The sequence below is a fragment of the Pocillopora verrucosa genome, chromosome 1 (assembly GCF_036669915.1).
Source record: "Pocillopora verrucosa isolate sample1 chromosome 1, ASM3666991v2, whole genome shotgun sequence".
In the NCBI taxonomy this organism is placed as follows: Eukaryota; Metazoa; Cnidaria; class Anthozoa; order Scleractinia; family Pocilloporidae; genus Pocillopora; species Pocillopora verrucosa.
Window position 1 is genome coordinate 20,569,466 of NC_089312.1, and position 18,257 is coordinate 20,587,722.

An 18,257-nucleotide genomic window follows, 5' to 3' on the forward strand; every position below is an offset into this window, starting at 1 on the left:
AACTGCAATGACTTCGCAATAACAAACTGAAGGTATGAAGATTTAGATATATGAAAATTCACATATTTGCACTGCGGTGGAAAGATGAAATTAGAAGATCCTCGCAGCTAAGAACACTACTGAAACTAGTAGTTGTAAGTAGGACCTGAAAAAAATTTCAGGCCCGTACGGGATTTGAACCCATGACCTCTGCGATACCGGTGCAGCGCTCTACCAATTGAGCTAACAAGCCAACTGGAATTGAATACCAATGAATTGGGTACAAATAAACATCCGAGTGAATGAAGATTTTGCTGCGAGGATCTCCAAACTGAAGGTAATTATTCGGAATTTTAACTAGTATATATAGGTCTTTCTGAGTCCTTCATAATTCTCAAAGCTTCGATACGAAAACAAATTTTTCCAATTTTCTCACATGATTGTACACTACCTCCGCCTCTGTTAACCCGTTAACCCCTAAGATCTGATTATCAATTCTCGCCTTCACATGCTATAAATTTCCTTTTATATTAGTTATGAGAATTTGGTGTTAGATCAAGATAAAAACTTCTACCTGATAGGTTAAAGTATTCTCATTACCTGTTTGCTGGATAATGCCTGGTGATTATGGTAGGGAGAAGCTACAAGTTTTAAAATTTCTTCTGAGAGTGAAATTGTTAAAGAGAATAGCTATTCGTTCGTTTCAAACATGCGCACGCACCATGGCAATGGCAATAATGCCGCTGTTAAGTGTTTCTCTTCTTCTTCTTCAAAAACATCACGGCATGTATCAGCTTTAATTTTTTTGCACTAAATCAAATCATTTCTAGAACTCGCAATTTGAATTTTAATCTCAATGAGCAAAATCCAAGCGTGCATAACGGTGTAGAAAAGCTGCATTTCCATGTTTTTGAGTCTGAATTCTTGCATTCCACAGCCTATTGGGTGTTAATGATATTGTGGTGATGATTATTTCATTTGAGTTGACTTTGTGTGGAAACTGTATTCAGTTCAAGGTGATTAAAAGCTTTTTTTTTAAATTTCACAGTCTGCAAAGTGTTTTAACGCTATTGCTGCAGATATTACGATAAACGTTTTACTAAGTTCTAGAATACAGAATATCCATGAATTTAGTTCACGTAGCAGTATATTGGTTTTACAGATGCCGCGGCACTTATCTACATTCTCAGCATGCCTTTTGGTTTCTTTTTTTCTGATGACTTGGCATTGGTGCTGTATGGCGGGTGAGACGAATAAGGCGGGTCCAGTTCGTGCTTTTTGTGGCGACGACTTTAAAACTGCTTGGGAGACTTGTTGTGGGGGTCGATGCAGAAATCGCAAGCGGACGACAGGTAAGGGATACAGAGCTTCAGAGTAGGGGAAATTGTGGATGGAGTAATGTGGCGATATTTCTCTTTGTCTTAATTTTGCGCCGCAGAAAGCTATCGTCAAACTAGAGAGAGAACCACAAATTATTTACGCAGGATGATCGTAAATATTGAAACTTTGCACATAAGCGAAGAAAGAGCGGAGGTGGGCAAGGATGAGGGAAGTTGACATAGATTCTAAAAAAAAATGTGTTTAGTTCCCGCCGGGATTGCGTTGGTATTGTTTCTGCACTCATTCCCAGGATCGAGTCAGAGATCATCCACCGGGATAGCGCTCAGGATCTTAAATCCTTTCATTTTAAAAACGATAATCGTTAAACCTGTAAAGCTTGTGGGGTTGTTTATCTAAGGATCTAATGTGATAATGGACTTATCTCACTTGGAACCGCATAAGGGTCTCCACCAAGACAAGTAGTGATTTGAAAAGCAAAACGCCAAGAAAGTAATAGCCAAATACGAACTCCTGGTGGCCAAAGGGGATTCTGGGAAAGATTTCCGTATCAGGAGGAACCCCATATCATTCTCAATCAAAGCTGTAGTCGTAAAGTCAATCGATTGCTTTTTGCTATTGTGTTCTTTATTCAAGAACTGTATGCATAGGGAAATTGGGGGCGGAAATCTTGCTGGATTCTGTGCAATTCTTTACTTGTTACTCGGTGACTGATTTTGCGCACGTTCTCTTAGAACTTACGAAAACAGATGAGGACAATTGGCCGTAAAAGTAGGGTGGAGACATAACAAATCACGTCACCTTCACAGCTTTTACGAGTGGCAGTATTTTCATTTTTTCATTTTTTCTGGAGACGCGGTTGTCTAACTTTTTACGAGCTTGATTCTGGATCTAAAGGTCTGGGTACGAGTCTGGCCGGGGTCAATACATTTTACTCTCGCAGTACCTATCTCATTCCCCTCCACACACTCCCCCGTCCAGAATTATAAATGGATTGCAAAAAGAATTCAAAACTGATTACCCGCTCCTGCTTTTACAATTCCAACATTATAAATTTAGTCTAGGTTGTTTCATCAGTGATAAAACAAAAGCCTATTTCGTACCAAAGTTTACTGTTTGTGAAAAGACATTCTTTTTGTTCATGTTTAGGACTAACCATGTCATTTCAAAGGGCCAGAAGTTTTCTCATGTCACCTTCTGGTCTCGAGTCGAGGAAGCGATCGATTCTAAATGGTGTGGAGGAGTGTTGTTACGAAAAATGCTCTTTAGAAGAAATATCCGAATATAGTTGTTAAATTAATTGTGAGATGTAAAATTCATCATTGAAATAAAACTATTTTCATTATGCCAACACATGAATCCAATTGCAGGACAAAAAAAGGCGCGCCTCTACCCGATGGAAACCTTCCTTGATTGAAATACTCACTTGAAGTCTTCACTCTATTTTGCAGTTACATGTTCGAATTTAATTTGAAGAATATATATTTACCTGTAAATCCTAACAATTGGGAGGATGCCAAAATGTGAACGGAACCGAATAGACGTTTTAAGTTAAGCACCTCATCATTTCAACGGAAGAGAACTATCATTCATTTCTTCATGCTCAAAAATTGTATTAGAAATCTTCCCCTGATGCAGTTTGCGTATCTCCTCTTGCAAATTGTTGAACAAATATCAATTACTTGATGCACGAATCAGAGGCCCTTTAACTTGTCGCGCGTTAATTTATTGTTCGTCGGTGAACGATGACTTTGCATGCTCGTTACAAGAAGAAAATAAGTTTTATTACCTAACCAATTGTAGGTTTTGATTGGAAATCCCTCTATCTGGAATAATTAACGCGACAAGCCATTGGTTTTATCAATTTATCATTGGCAAATCATCGCAGTCTGTTTCCTGATGTTAACACCATGTTAGCAGACCAATTACGACGGTTCACTTTTTGGTTCCCTGGACGATTTTCTTTATAACTTCTTTAAATCCATTCACTCGCTTGGGAATAACTAGGATGACTGCGAACTGACCCATTTAAGGTATCACAGACGGACGAAATATTTCTTTTTCTTTCAATTTGCAAAAAATTTAAAATGTATTAAAAAAATAAAGATCTATCAACTTAAATCTAAGTACAGTTTTGTAGAGTTCCGAATTCATAAAGTGTACTTACATCCGGAAGCTAGAGAGGTTGCTTTTGTAATTCCAGTGGTGTCTTCAAGCTTCTATTATGTCCAAAAGCGACAAGTCTCTTTTGACGTTCCATAAAAAGAAAAATTTATTCGCAGTTTGCATCAGAGCGGAATTATTGTTGACCGATAGTGACAAGAGTTCCCACTAGACTTTAGTGTATTTCTATTGAAGCTGCCGGCGCTAGTTCGTGAAAAATATCACCGACAGTGAATCATCATTTGCGAAGCGCATTTATGTAAACACGCACCGACGCCCCGAACAATTTCAATTTTCTGGTAAAGTGTTTTGGCTTGAGTTCTGATCTTAAAGAGTTTATTTTCGGCCAATAGTTGATAGATTTTCGTAAAATTTGGAGATAATGTCGGAAATGTAATGCACCCCAAAAGTGTGCGCCGGATTTTTCGATTTTTTCCTTCTCTCTTGAAACATAGCGTCTACGTTGAAAACTTTGCTAGAAAGCGCTATTTGGAGGTTAAAAAAATCCCAGACATCCTTTTTAGTTCAATATGCGCAGATCACGTTCCGATAAAAAAAGAAAAGGGATTGATTGAAATGTGTCGTCAAATAAACTCATCTTGTAAAACGTATTGCCGTGAAAGAATAAGCTCCCATTCTGTTCAATAGTGGGATTTATAAGATAAAAATAACTAAGCGAAATCAGTGTTTCTTAAGCTTTAAGAAAATGTAGACTTTTACAAGGAGAGCGCGTATAATTTTTACGCTATCTCAGCTTGAATGAAAACGCTAATTTTCCTAAAAAGAAAAATACACAGCTCTTTAAAAAAAGCGGGAGGGATTTCTCTCAAATTTTTTTTTTCAATTGTCTGACATTATACCTTGATCAAAGCTACGTGACCGTCGACAAAATATTTTAAGAGGAAGTTTTATAACTTCACTTATGAGTAAACAATCATCAAGTGTGCTTGTTTTGTCGCAGTTCAATTTTATTCAAATGCATATTTTAACATGGCATGTTCACATGAAAGAAGGAACCTTGGGTATCTTGGAGACGCTTCTCACAAAAGATTTACGAGATTGCAAAGTTTGATTTTCAAAACAAACGTTGAGTTTGGAATCAAGATGCGCTAATACGACAAATACTTTGAACTAAATCCGTATTTTTCTTCCATGCAGGTCTTTTAAAGTTGCTTGGAGGGCTATTAATCACTAATAATTTTACCGCAAATGAGCTTCTCCTAGATCATGCCATAAATCAGGAATATTCTGTTATGCTTCGTAAATGGAAGCTTACTAACAGTCAATTTCTGACGATACAGCGCGTAAACAATCAACATAACCGATAACAAAGTGAAAGTGTAGTGGTTTTCATGATGAACAATGAGTTAAAATGAAAAAGCCTTCGGATCAGAACCACGCTGATGGCGTGGATGGTTACCCACAAAGACCTTAGATATTACTCGAAATGTAAAGAAAAAGAACCGTTTAGAAGTCCTAATGTGAATGATTTTCGTGGTGTGTTGGGTACACTCAACACTCGTCACCCAAAAATAATCTGGACCTTTATCAATTATCTTATATTTTTCAAGTAATTTGAATCGAAGTTAGTTAATCCTCGAATAAATCAAATTTATGAATTTTTTCCCTGCAGTTTTTAATGTGACACTTAACTTCTTCGAATTTAGCAATGTTGAATACTGAAAGAAAGGCAAGCTTTCAGTTTTCATCGTGTGTTTGATCAGCTGAAAGTGTCTGCGTTCAACTCTCTGACAGCATATACTGTCATACTAGTTTGATGTCGAGCTTAACTTAAGCCAAAAACAGCTGGATCTACAAGCGAGTGCATTTTGATTTGAAATCCTTTTTTATGGTGATAAGTCTTTGAATCGTCTCGTTCTAAAGCGCTAGCTTAAGGGATTGAGAATGGAATTTGCGGCTGGAAACAGTTTTGAAGTGTTTGAAATCTGCCCTGAAAATCAGCAACAAAGTATGGGCGATTACTTACGACCTTTTGCGACTCACGAGGATTAGAGAAATGTTCTAGCTGACGGAAAACAAGTTATTAACTATTCAAGACACTTAAACAAAGCCTTCGATTCTCTTTTCGTGAAAAGAATAAATTCTGACAAATTAACCGATAATTGGTAGAGTTTCAAAAAACGCGCAAGAACTTGTTAAGAAGCTGCGTTGTGGCGTTGGAAAATCGAGTGAAGCAATCCGTTTTCATAAAAGCAAATGATTTCATTTACTACTCACCTCGCGTTTTCCATTTGAACGTTGATATGTATAAGATGAACAATATTGAAATTTCGATTAATTTAGATTTGTAAACAAACTTTTGGATGATAATCAAAGTTTGCCGTTTTTGTTTGCTCGCTTGCTTAATTGCGCTCGCATCACGATCGTTTCCTTTCTCCTAAACGTCCGAAACGCGCGTGTCCACGATATTTTCCTGCGAGAAGACAATAAGTTAACACCAAGACTCGTAAAACAAACTAAAGCCCATAATCCAGAGACAAAACTCTCTTTGTAAAGCAAGATCCTTCCAAGTTCGTAGCGCACAATGTTGATTCGAGGTTGATGATTGTTTGCGGTTCTTTTTTTAACCGATAGTCGTTTGAAACACAGACCGAAGAACGTAGGGCTTTGTACCGATAGAATACTTTAGATTTGTAACACTTAGCAATCACTGTTTTCTTCAGTTTCACAACAGTTCTTACTTTTCTTCATCACGCGAGACTGGAACCACACGACCTTTGTATCACAAAGCTGTGACTGCTACACGGACTATATTCTGTCGCTTCACACCCCCTTGAAAAACGTGTTTACCTGTGGATTATTCTGTAGGTCTTTTTTTACTCTTTAGATTATCCTTTGAAACAATGTGTGTTGATCGCAAAACTTCTCACACTTCAGTGACGAAAGCGTGCTCTGTTCGCCGCCCACGAGTCGTTTCATATCAGTTCTGTGTGTTGCATGCTGAAAACCTCAGCAAATTCAATGAGTCTTCACTGACAATGTCAATTGTGAAAATATTCAAATGTGGGTCGAAGCCCGTGGTGTTAGCGTCACCGATGACTTAAGAGAGACTTTAAAAAGTGCTAAATGCCTTTTATCCTTTGTCGTACTAGTTTTTCAGCTGTGGGTGACTTATTTGTGAGCATAAGCTCCTCTCACGCATAGAGAAAAACGTCAGAAGTTATTAATTTAACGATGATTTTCTCCCAAAGCATTTATGTCTCGTGTGGGTTATTAAAAAAAAAAGCTTTCTGGAGCAACGATAGCTTGTTTTGAAATTGTTCATCTGCAAAACACGAGAAGTGATTTCTGAAGAGTGCTTCACTCAAAACAATAGGCCGAATAAATCTGAAGAAAAGAGATTTCCGTTAGGTGCGAATCGAGTTCACGAAGCTGTTCTTTTTTTAAGTACTGCTGCTTTTCCCTCACAGCCAAAAAACTTATATAGGTTTAATCTGTCACCCTGGTAAACAGGCAGATGCACGAGGAAAAAAAATCAACGTTTGCTTTTTCCGTTTTGAATATTTAAAACTGTTTGCGAAGGTCGTTTCTGTTAAGAAGAGGATACAGCCGTGCCCGGTGGTTTTCAGTATTGTTTCTAGGGCCATATATGATTATATTTTGTCTAATTTTATTTGCATTTGACGCATTAATATGAATGTTTTTCATCGTTTATCATATGGCATAGCTCTCACGGACCACTAAACCGTACAGCAGAATTTCTAAAGGAAATAAGTCTTCTTTATAGCAGAATCTGACTGAGACTTTGAATTTGAACTTTGAAACTTTTTCAAAAGCACTGGAGTGTAACATCAGTTGTTCATCAGCCCAATAAATTAATTCAATGAAGGGAAGAATGATTTAGTTGAGTGCCCGTGTAACAATAATAGACTCCAACAGATTTCTTCGTTTCCTACCGCTAAAAAAAAAATTGCAACCGAAGAAAACCGTGATCATGTTAATTCAGGGTGCAGGTGATAAACTGAGAAATGATCTTATAGATCTGTAAACCCGTCGATTGCAGTTCAGTTAAAAAAAAAGGAAGGTACAGTGAAATACACCCACACACCAGTGAGGAAGCGGAAGACGTGATAACAATGCAGCCTCGGAAAAAATGACACGATTCTACCGTGCTCAGTTAAGTTGTCTAAACGTTTATCAAATATTCTTTAAAAAGTATATTGCTTTCAATAAAACGATCGAAGCAGTTAAGGGGTTAAGTTGTTACATTGAATAGTTCTCCGCTACTGCGAATGAAATCTTTGCGGAACACAATAACTTTGAGTTATTTTTTCTCTTAATAACCTTGCCCTGGGCACAGGAAAAGCTGGATTCTGTTGTCTATTCGCGCCTAGAGAAGAAAATCAGCTGCTTCCTTGCTTTCATTCTTTTTAAATTTTATTGTCATTAAGATTCTTGAAAAAAAAATTGAAGAGATCGCACTTGCGTCCGATTATAATTCATCGTCATTAAATATTGATTTGCCGTATCATTGTTTACACACGATCGAAACATAAGTAATTTTGATCGAGTTCTGACTGTTCCTCTATCATAGCTTTTCGATTTTCTTCGAAAGCTCATGAATATTCTAAAATATTTACCAAATTTTGCGTTATTTGAAACACATTACGTCTGCTGGGTTTTTGTTGAAGAACGCAAAAGATCTGCGTTAAACTTGTTCAAAGGATGTAAATGAAGATTTTGTGAGTAGCAATAAGAAAGAAGTTTTTGGGGAGACTGTGAGAATCGCAGTAAACCGTCGAAAATCTTGCTTTCTCTCAAATGCCTCATTAGTATGCAAACATAGAACAAAAGAATACTTTGTAAAGAGAACATCTCTCAAAACGGGCTGGAGAAGATGAGTTCTTCCGAAGAGGAAATACTTCAGCGTTCATAGCGGTCACTTTTCACTACAAAAGTTTTTTCTGGTACATTTACCTTTCAGTTTTATGCCTCAATGTTAAGGTTTAGGACTTCGAAGATAACTTTTACGTTTGTAAAAAAAAAATGTCCGCCAAGGACAGTAAAACTGACTTCGTTAACGAGTTATTCACGGAGACAGTAACACTTTCACAAAGTTAATAACAACCAGGTTCATTGCCAATTCAAGAGGTTTTTCCTCGTGTTAGGCAATTATAAGTCAAATAGACGCTGCTCTGATTTTGTCTGGGGAATAATAGCGAGTTTGAAATGTTACAAAGCCAACGATTATCAATTGGAGATTAGGGTCATGATTAGGTTTGCTAGTGAGTCACTTTTGTTGCCTGCAGGTTGCTTAAGCGATAGACTCTCCCATGTGCTTCAACAAATGACGTCGAATTAGTGTCAGGTAAAGTTTCAATCATGTTTCAGTCTTATCCAAATATCGGCGGGAAGAGAAGCCATCATTGACCTCTTGGCACATTGTCTAGTTACGCCTTGTAACGTGAAGTGCTTAGACCAAAAAAAAACATTGCAAAAGGTGTCGAATGGAAATTAGAGTCAATTTCTTTTGTGATAAGTATTGTCTTCGGGCAATCGAGTACAATCTTTGTATATTTATGAAAAGAATTTTTTGTTGGACGTGATCGGTCGTTTTTCTCTTCAGCTCCCAGAGGGGGACAGAAAGGGGTGTGATGTGCCCCTTTTACGTCCCAAGAATGAAGTGTTCTCCTGTTCGTTTCTGTTGCTTTCAAAGAGCACGCTCGTAGAGTGTAGCTAGCCAGCTAAGCTGCAACAATATGGCGTGTATTTTGAGGATTTTCTGTGGTTGTTTGCGAGATAAGGTTCATTGTCTCGAGTTGTATTCATCGCCGCGAGAGAGAGCTGAATTTCCCAGTGGAACAAAAGTTGAATACAATACGCAGGTGCTAACAATTAATTCCAGCTAACCTCAATGCTATGTGTTTAAAATAAGACGATTAAAAATTGTTTTGGGACGTGTGTGCCTCAGCAACAGCCCAGCCGCATGGGTCAAACGATGGGCCCAATGTGCTCTCGCCAAATGTCTGAAGCATGTGTTAAAAAAGCCCTCTATAGGCAGACTGTTAAAATGACGTCATTTTGGAGCCTGTGAGACATGCCTTGATTACTTCAAGCTAAGAATCATGTTTTCAGATCCAACACGCGAAAGCACGCTGTATTGTTTAATAGAGTTGACCATTTCAAAGGTGAATTTACTAAACTTACAAATCGCTCGCATTACATGTTGTAGGACGCTACACCACGACTACATTTCATTGTTCTGCTCATCTTATTAAAGCGCAAAAAAACATGGAACCCTTATTGCTTGGATGAGTCCAATACTAGATCTTTTATTACTTGAAAAGTCTGTTTTCGACTGTGATTGAAAATGCTTGCTCTGAGGGTATCCTCTGTGGAGTGACTATTTGCTTTGTATGAGCCTCCAAGACAGTTCAACTGTGTGTGTCAGAGAGTTCGTTCACTGCAATTTAGAATCTGCCTTTGACACAGTCACCTCAGGGGTCTGCTAGTGAATAACTGGCTGAATAAAATCCGCGTGTTGTGGAGTTTCTTTCACAGATCCCTACCCTGTCTGTATGAGGGGGGTTTGAGCTTCTGATATTAACCTAACATCGTGATGAAAAACAGTTACAGTGCACTCACGATTTAGCTCGAGACATAGCTTCGTGTTTTGACAAAACTGGACTCTTTATAGCATACCGAAGCTCAATTAGGCCCTTCTTGAGAGTTACGGTTTCTATAGGAAACTGACGTGTCTGTACGTCTGAGTTACTGTAGGCTTGCCTCAAGGTGTTAAAGTGTACAAGAAATTAGCATAACACTGTGCATCCATACATTCCCATGTTTTAATCTCCCACGTTAAATTTACTTGTTCTCCACTTCTGTTACTCTATTTAAGGTGTGTAATTCTAGCACGGTAGCACACGCGGTTTTATTTTAGCCTTTATTTTCCCAGATCGAAAGTTGTGATAATCCAATTAATTGTTTGTCAAAACAAACGCTGCATCTGATTGGCTGGCTCAGCAGGTGGAGTCTTATTAAACTGCGCTCAAAACCTCATTTTAGTTTAACTTTTGCTCTCGAAGATACAACATTGATACATTTCGTCAACAACAAGGCTTTCACCTCCGATCTGTGTCTCGCGGTTCGTTCGTCAACACAGAGTTTTCTATCCGTTCTCTTCGAGAGCAAGCCCTTCTGTTCAATTCAAGAAGAGATTTGCGATTTCCTCAGTCAATTCAGAATGGAGTATCCTGATTTTGCCTTTTCAATGCCAACCTGCTATCAGCTGGGAATTCCGAGTGAAAATGCACCACTCGGTCAACTGCCACCATATTACGGTCCACCAATGACAATGCCGATACCTCACCCGTTATACGACTACAACCTCGAACCGGCCTTTATTCGCAAAAGGAACGAAAGAGAACGCATTCGCGTACGACACGTCAATGAGGGGTACGCGCGTCTTCGTGAACATCTACCCGACGAACCCACAGATAAACGAATGTCAAAGGTAGAGACGCTACGGGCTGCTATCAGGTACATTAAACACTTGGAAAGCTTACTGGATGTCGGCAAAGATGAGAAACAGGATAAGAACACTGCAGACACAGAGGAGAAAAGACAGGTATCTATAGAGGAAGAGAGGTAAAAAGAACACTTAATCGGTGTCTTTTTGTGTGATGTAATGTTCCGCTGTGAAGCTTGGAACAAGACAATCTCTACGCACAATCATGTCTCTCTGAATTCTGTGTGTGAGTCACCGAAATTGAAATTAGCGCATATGACTTTAAATTAAACAGAAGAATTATTCCATTAATTCAGGCAAGAGAGAGACCGTTTTTCTCGCTTGTGATGGTCCTTCCATTTTGTTAATAAATCAGAGTTAGAGTACGTTTTTAATGTTAAGTTTCTGCTTTGAGAAAACGAGGAAAACATAGAAACACGGAGTTAATAGATGAACAGGAAAATTTTAAATGACTGTAAATAGCCCTGTATAACATTGCGAATTTGCATAATTTAGTGGAAAAGTGTATTTAGCGGACAAAAGTTTCTCCGAAATGCATTCTTCAGCTCATTTTAATATGCTTCGAGACGTTGTGTATGAAGGTTATCTTCACAACAGTACCATTAAAATACACTTTTCGCCTTAACGCCTTGTTTAGATTTATTGGCTTTAATCTATTCGCGATCAGCAGCTTTTAATGGTTTATTATTCAAATAATAAACTTTTGTAACATTCGAAAGCTTGCGCGTAAGAAAGAGTAACAATAATTGTGGCAAGAAATGTAAATGAGAAATAAAGCCCGATATTTTTGCGTACTTTACAGTTGATACCATCAAGCATGAGAAAAACGAATAAATGTCCTACGAGACACAAAACGTCCCATAGTTTTATTAATAGAAAGCCTAACGAGTTGTCGCCTTTTCTACTGTTTCACGGGTTGTGCGCCAAGATGAAAGAGAACGTTTTTGGATACAAACGTTTCTCTTTGTTTTCAAAAAAGACTAGTACAATTCAGTAATTTACCGAAATGGTTAAACCGACTTTACTGCGCATGACAAGCAGCTCTCTTTGTGGTAAAGTACAGCTGTTCTAACAAATCGAACTTAGGTTTTATAACTTTGATGCAGCGTTGTGAAAGCTCCAATTTCAATTCCTGCTTTTTCTCATGATGAATTTATTATGGAGCACTACGTAATTCCTCTCATTTTCCATAACATAGCAAAGAACGTCTACGAACACCCAGGTCACAATTGTCTATCCTGCATGTAAGTCGCTTTTGTTCGCTATAATTGAGCGTGAACAAAGTGCGTTCTTTTACTTTGATATCATCGCTCGGAACACGGAACAAAAGACACATCACGTCAAAGAATGAGTCTTGCTTGTGGTTTTTGCTCTTACTTGCTTAGGTACATGGTCAGTTTTGTCAGGGATAATTTTCCTTGTCTAATGCTAATTCTTGATAGCTTACAAAACCGGAAAAAGAAGTCTTTCTTTACGGTGGATTAACCTAAATTCCTGGTTCGACTACAATTTGATGAGTAGCCTAGCAAAAGAATTAAACATCTGAGGAAGTTTTGTGAATTTTGATAGCGTTTACAAACCAAATTAGCCTCCCATAAGGATAGACAATCGTTTATTTTTTCTGATTTGTTTTTCCAGATTAAAAGATAATTATATGGGACAAGTTTGTTTTGTGCTTCATGCGGTTCGCTCCCGTGGTCAAAATTTCCGCTTAAGCTCGTCTCCACAATTTAGTAAGTGTTTTTCGTTAATTGGTCAAAGCAACGATCTCTTTAATTTCCGACGAGTTGTTATGCAAATGGGATCAATTATCCACAGCGGAGAGAAGGACTGAAATTATACTTAAGAATATTTGCAACAATGCTGTTTAGGAGAAAAGCACGGAAGCGTTATTTGTGATTCGCTCGCCACGTAAAATTTTGTATCAACTTTTCTAAATCCCGCAGCTTAACGGCTTCCCGAGAAGCACAATTACTTCGCTATGAAATAACCTTTATAAAAAGAAAGACGGTTGCTAATTTCTCCTGTTTATTCCGATCAACACAATAGCGTACCAATATTACAGTTAAATTAAGCAACTTCTGGAAGATCTTCTGACTCGAAAGCCTCATTTTTATGCTTGCTGTCTGAAGTAAAACAAACTTATAAAACGGAACAAAAGTTATAAAAGTAGGTGTCAGTCTTCATAAAGCAGCCTTAAAAGGCCACGTGGAATTAAGGTAACTGTAGGACTGATGGATAAACTGTATTTTTGGTTAAATTAAATCGAAATGCAACATTAATAAACCTTGAACGAAGACATTTGAAGATAAAATTTCCAATCTTAAGTATTTTCCTTCGTTGACTTCGGTTATCTCGTTTCGCTCTTCTACATTTATACCGGGGCTAGTTTAGTCAAGCTCAAAAAAACGTGTCTTATCATTTCGTCGTTCTTTTGTGTTCTAAAAGAAAACAATAAGCCGCATTGTATAAACTCACTTGACAGTTTAACTAGGTCGTTGTTCTTGTGAATTCCGTTTTCACAACATTTCAAAGGTGCATAGTGTATGCCTAGCAACGAAAACCTGCTCTTTTGCCGACAAAACCAAAAACTTTTCACACACAGTAAGAAAGGTAAACATCGTGCTGAGACTGTCTAAGGAAAAAACTGCCCTATTCACTCTGCTTCAAATGGAAGACACACTTTTAAACCTTGTGATGAAAACTTCAGTCGATTTTTATTACTGCAACAGAGGATTGGGTTTCGCAATATCAAGCCATTGTTCACTAATTGAACTCCATTTTCCGCGCTACCAATCATTACTTGCAAAGCGTGGGTCGGAGATTTTGCTAAAGAATTTTAAACCGGCTATTTTAACTCTTTTGTCCCGAATTTTGTAACAGACAAAGGGCTTGAATAAATTCGACAAACATAGCATAGCCGATACCCTGTGGAAAGAGTAAACTCAATTTGGCTGTTTGTATCTCGAGCAATCACACGTGAAACATCGATAAACACCAGCTAGCTGGGTTTGTCATACGAAATTTCCGGGTTCCTCCTGTGGCCGACTCCTTCTCTATTATGCGATCTACAGATTTATGTGGGTGTTTTCCACGTGCTTCAAAAAATGCAAAACGTCACGCGAACACTTGGAGCCGATTACCCTCATATTTCGATAGTAAGCTCTTTTGCAAATCACCAGAATGTTTGTCCGCTAAAAATGAATTTTTCAAAAATATATATTTTTTTACCATTTGGCGCTCTCCCTTTGTACAGGCCGGAGCCTTTCAGTTCTTGAAACAAAACCTGGCTTAAAAGGTGTTTACAATTCATGAAAGCAACCAAGATTCGAAGTATGCCTCTGCCTTTCATTGTGGTAACAAGGATAAAAAAAAACCCTTCAACTGGTACCTCTAGGCCTTATTTGTCAACCACGAGGACGATAGATTAAAATCCTGCCTTCTGAAGTATCTAAAAATATCTTAAAAATCTTCCGTTTTGCAAGGCAAAGGTTAAGGTTTGAGTGATGTTTCCTTTTTATTTTCAACTTCTTAAGTCTAGGAAAACAAAGTGAACTCATGTTCATCGACAGCAGTCATTTGCTTCTTGTTTATTAATTTGACAGGACAGCCAGTCATGGTACATGATTTGCACAATCAACGAGGACAATCAATTTACTTTACCTGACTAAGATCAGTAAACAAAGCGCAGTTTAAAGAGACAAACAATTGTAACCAAAGGAGAATTCGTGCCAATAGATTTCCGTCGCTAAGTGATGAGATGACTTGTAAGAACGGGTAAGAAACTCCGCCGCTGCAAACTTCTGTTGCCCAGCCCCCCGGGTGACATCATCAGCCAAAGATAGGAAAATGGTATGGTATATATCTGGTTTTTCTATGCTATTTTTAAATTCAGACTTCTTTTGTATACCATCATCTGGACCAGGTGGAGCCAATTTCAGGGACAACTGACGATGAATTTTTGACAATGGCTTAAAAAAAATTTGTTAGTACATCTTCAAGCTCAGTGTTAACCCACTTTTCCCGAAAACGCTTCACTTGTTCCAGTTATATGGTATTTCTAAATCCTGTATATCGAACCCAGTTTTAACTCCGGAGTTGAAGGAGGCGCAAGGTGACAAAGGCATCAAGGGATCCATCTTTTAGTAAAAACTTTTGAAAAGGAAAATGGAGGAATATTCAGAACAGGAATAATTGACTAACACTGGCCGGGCTTTCGATACGCATATAATTTCTTTAGGCATTTCTCTCCAACAGGGAGATGTCAGTTTATGAAACTGAAGCTGATCAGCAAGTCAAAGTCTTAATTTGGCGAAAAAAACGTTTAAGACGCGTTTGTTAGATTTAGGAGCTCGTATTATGCTTTTCAACGTTTTGTGTAAGAAAGCAGATCTGTGCTTTTATCACAGAGCGAAGGACTGGTCTTTATATCTAAGTTTCGATATGCAGATTTTCTGAAGAAATGCTTTCAATCAAATTGCTGTCGTGATTTCTTTCTGCAGTAGGAAGGTGCTACATTCATTTGCCATGTAGCATGCTATTACCACTATGCAAGGACCGGTACTTGAATTTATATGCAAGAATATGTTTCGACTTGAAGATGAGACGATGTGTGAAGTATATTGATCTTCACAGGCGCAATACAATTCGTCTCTTGTTATCTCATCCACGGGTCATGATCAAGATAATGTGCCAAGGGCTGAGAGCTGGGAGAAGTGAAATCGTTTGTGTATCATTTAAGCGCGGTTTACGAGTTGAAGTGCGTAAAGGATAATAAGGATAATCCTTGAAACTGCCACGCTTTTGTTTTTCTCAGTTGGTAGTACTTAAAGAAGAGGAAAGAATTTAAAAGTTTAATTTTGCGACCAGTTTGAACCATCATAGGCTTCCAAATAATCCTTGGAGAAAATCCATAAAAAGTAATTAGAATTCTAAAATGTTATACGATGACTTTTAGAGCACGCACTTTCGCAGAGAAAATTCAAGTTCGAAATGTTTTCCATTACTGGTAGAAGTTTGAGTGGACCAAATTCAAGCCACATTCATAGGTCAATGTTCTGCTCATCCACAGAAGCAATATGTTTCGTTTCGTTTCAGTGACAAATACTTTCTACCGAATTACCCCGTCGATACTTCATCTTTTTCCATGCTTACAGAGTCAGATGTTCCCTATAAAATTTCGGAAGTGTGTGGGTAATCAGTTTTGTCGGTTTTTCTCTTTGTTCTAAAGCTACGATTGTTTTTTTTAGAAAGCGATTTTTTCGCAAAGGCCAATGTTCATCGCGAGTTAAAACCTCACAAAACTAAACAAGATGGACTGAACAGCTATTATAGCACAATCCTATAGACATTAAATAGACGTCGATTATCTCAGCTTTACTTTTCTGTTATCCAGTTTGGCATATATTTGGCACCAGGCCTCTTGTAACCTACTCCCAAGGGAGACAAGAAGTCAGAGTACCATGATGCAATGGAACCAAAAGACAAACTTACCCCTGGTATGGTTAAATATTAAAACGAGGATAAGACATCGAAAAGAATATCTTCACATGACCAGAATCAGGTGAATTAGGGAAGCGTTCAGTTAATATGGGAAATTTTTCAGAAAGGCTTTTCTTCTGCCGTAGAATTTCCAAATATGTGTTTGTGGACGGGATGGAAGCTAAAATCCATGGGGTATGTTAACGCGAATGAACCACCTTAAACTGAATCGTGATCCATGGTCTTACTGCACCAGGAAAATTGACCAACTTTTATCTCTCTTCACACATAACACTTAGAAAAATATTGCACATGTAAAGATCAGGATAATGCACTGTCATGCAGTCTGCTACAAAAAATAAGATGTGTCTGATATAAATGCCCAAGACCAGACCGAGATGAGATGAGTTGACCGTGCGCATGAGTTGCGAGCATAAGGATATTGCATCAGCATCTCCCGAAAAGCTAGGAGCATTTCAGGAAGTGACCACCCCTTCCACCCCTCTCCCACGTAAAATTGACAATTTATGATTTTTAGAATGTTACAACTTTTTATGTCAGACAAGAAACGAAGGGAGAGGGGAACAAATGCGTCCTTGTACCACCCTGAGCCACACCGTTTAAACCGCTCGCTAACCCCAATCGTTATTTGCTCTCCAGTCTAAAAATTCAACAGCACTACAGTTAACTTAATATCACAATTTAACCCCACAAGTGAAGTGATACCAGAGTGAATACGCAAAGAATAATATAGATGAAATATTCATATCAAGTTAAGGCTATGCTTTGATGCCATACTGGCGTAACGATAACAGACGCGTTTTCTTAAAATCTCAAAACCAAATCGGATTATCAATTGAATCAGGGGAAAATACTTTCGTCTTATCACGAGCGTTGGACCGAGGAAATTTCTGAGTCCATATAAGGAATCGAACGTTAGACATTCGGATTCCGCGCTCCGACGCTCTACCACTGAGTTACAAAGACTCCCTATGGTGAGCGAGGCCATCTCACTTTACTAGGTTCATACGTGACACACGTCCTGCATACTGTTTGGATGAGAAATGTCTAGAGCGTCATGTGTGTAAACAGAAGTAAGGAAGATGGTAAATACCATCTGCATGAACAAGACTCACTGTTGGCTATTAAGACAGATTTTCGTTTTCACTGTCGCTTTTTGCTATTCTCAGTACAATTCGCTCCACACTGTTAGCTAAACCAATGATAGTGCTCGTCCTAGTTTCCTACTGAAGAGTCGTATTCAACTCGGCCGTGCATGTCTGGCGTTCAGTTCGCTCCGAAAGTGCAGGCAGTAGATCCTCACTTTCAAACCGAGGTCAAGTGAGAACGACCTGTCTGGTGAAAATGGTTTTATTCTGGAGGGAATAAAAATTCGTTCACATGTCAAAAACTTCGCATTTTGCATCCGTTTTCAGTAGTAGTTTTGGATATCTTGTGAACGGCTCACTGAATTCGTGAAATTATGAATTTGGTAATATCGCGCCAAAATTTACCTTGAAGCTTAATTTTAATTTAACAGAAAAAAAAATGATGAGTTTATCATGTATCCATTATGTGACATATAAGTTAGAGCAAGAAAAGGAACACCCGCGAATTAGACACACATGGTATTTTTCACATGTTTGAATAAAACGATTACTGAGAAATAAATAAAAAAGGGTGTATTCTCTTTATATACTATGAGGGTTGTAGGTTATCTTTTTAATGTCCAACAAATCTTCAAGATGCTTAGAATCGAAAAGGCGCGTTCGGAAAAAAAAACTGATGATCTAGTAAATATCCT

At 38.2% G+C, this 18,257-nt stretch overlaps 1 protein-coding gene across 1 annotated transcript; it reads left to right on the forward strand.

Annotated features, from left to right (window-relative positions):
* Window positions 1-10,528: 10,528 nt before the first annotated feature.
* Window positions 10,529-11,786, forward strand: LOC131781214 (achaete-scute homolog 5). The gene has a single exon (XM_059097864.2). It carries the CDS (start codon window positions 10,688-10,690, stop codon window positions 11,093-11,095), a length of 408 nt encoding a protein of 135 aa, XP_058953847.2. The 5' UTR covers window positions 10,529-10,687; the 3' UTR covers window positions 11,096-11,786.
* The last annotated feature ends 6,471 nt before the right edge of the window (window positions 11,787-18,257 follow it).

Excerpts from the sequence above, each read along its gene's own strand:
- LOC131781214 (XM_059097864.2), top strand. The coding sequence starts at position 10,688 with ATGGAGTATCCTGATTTTGCCTTTTCAATGCCAACCTGCTATCAGCTG.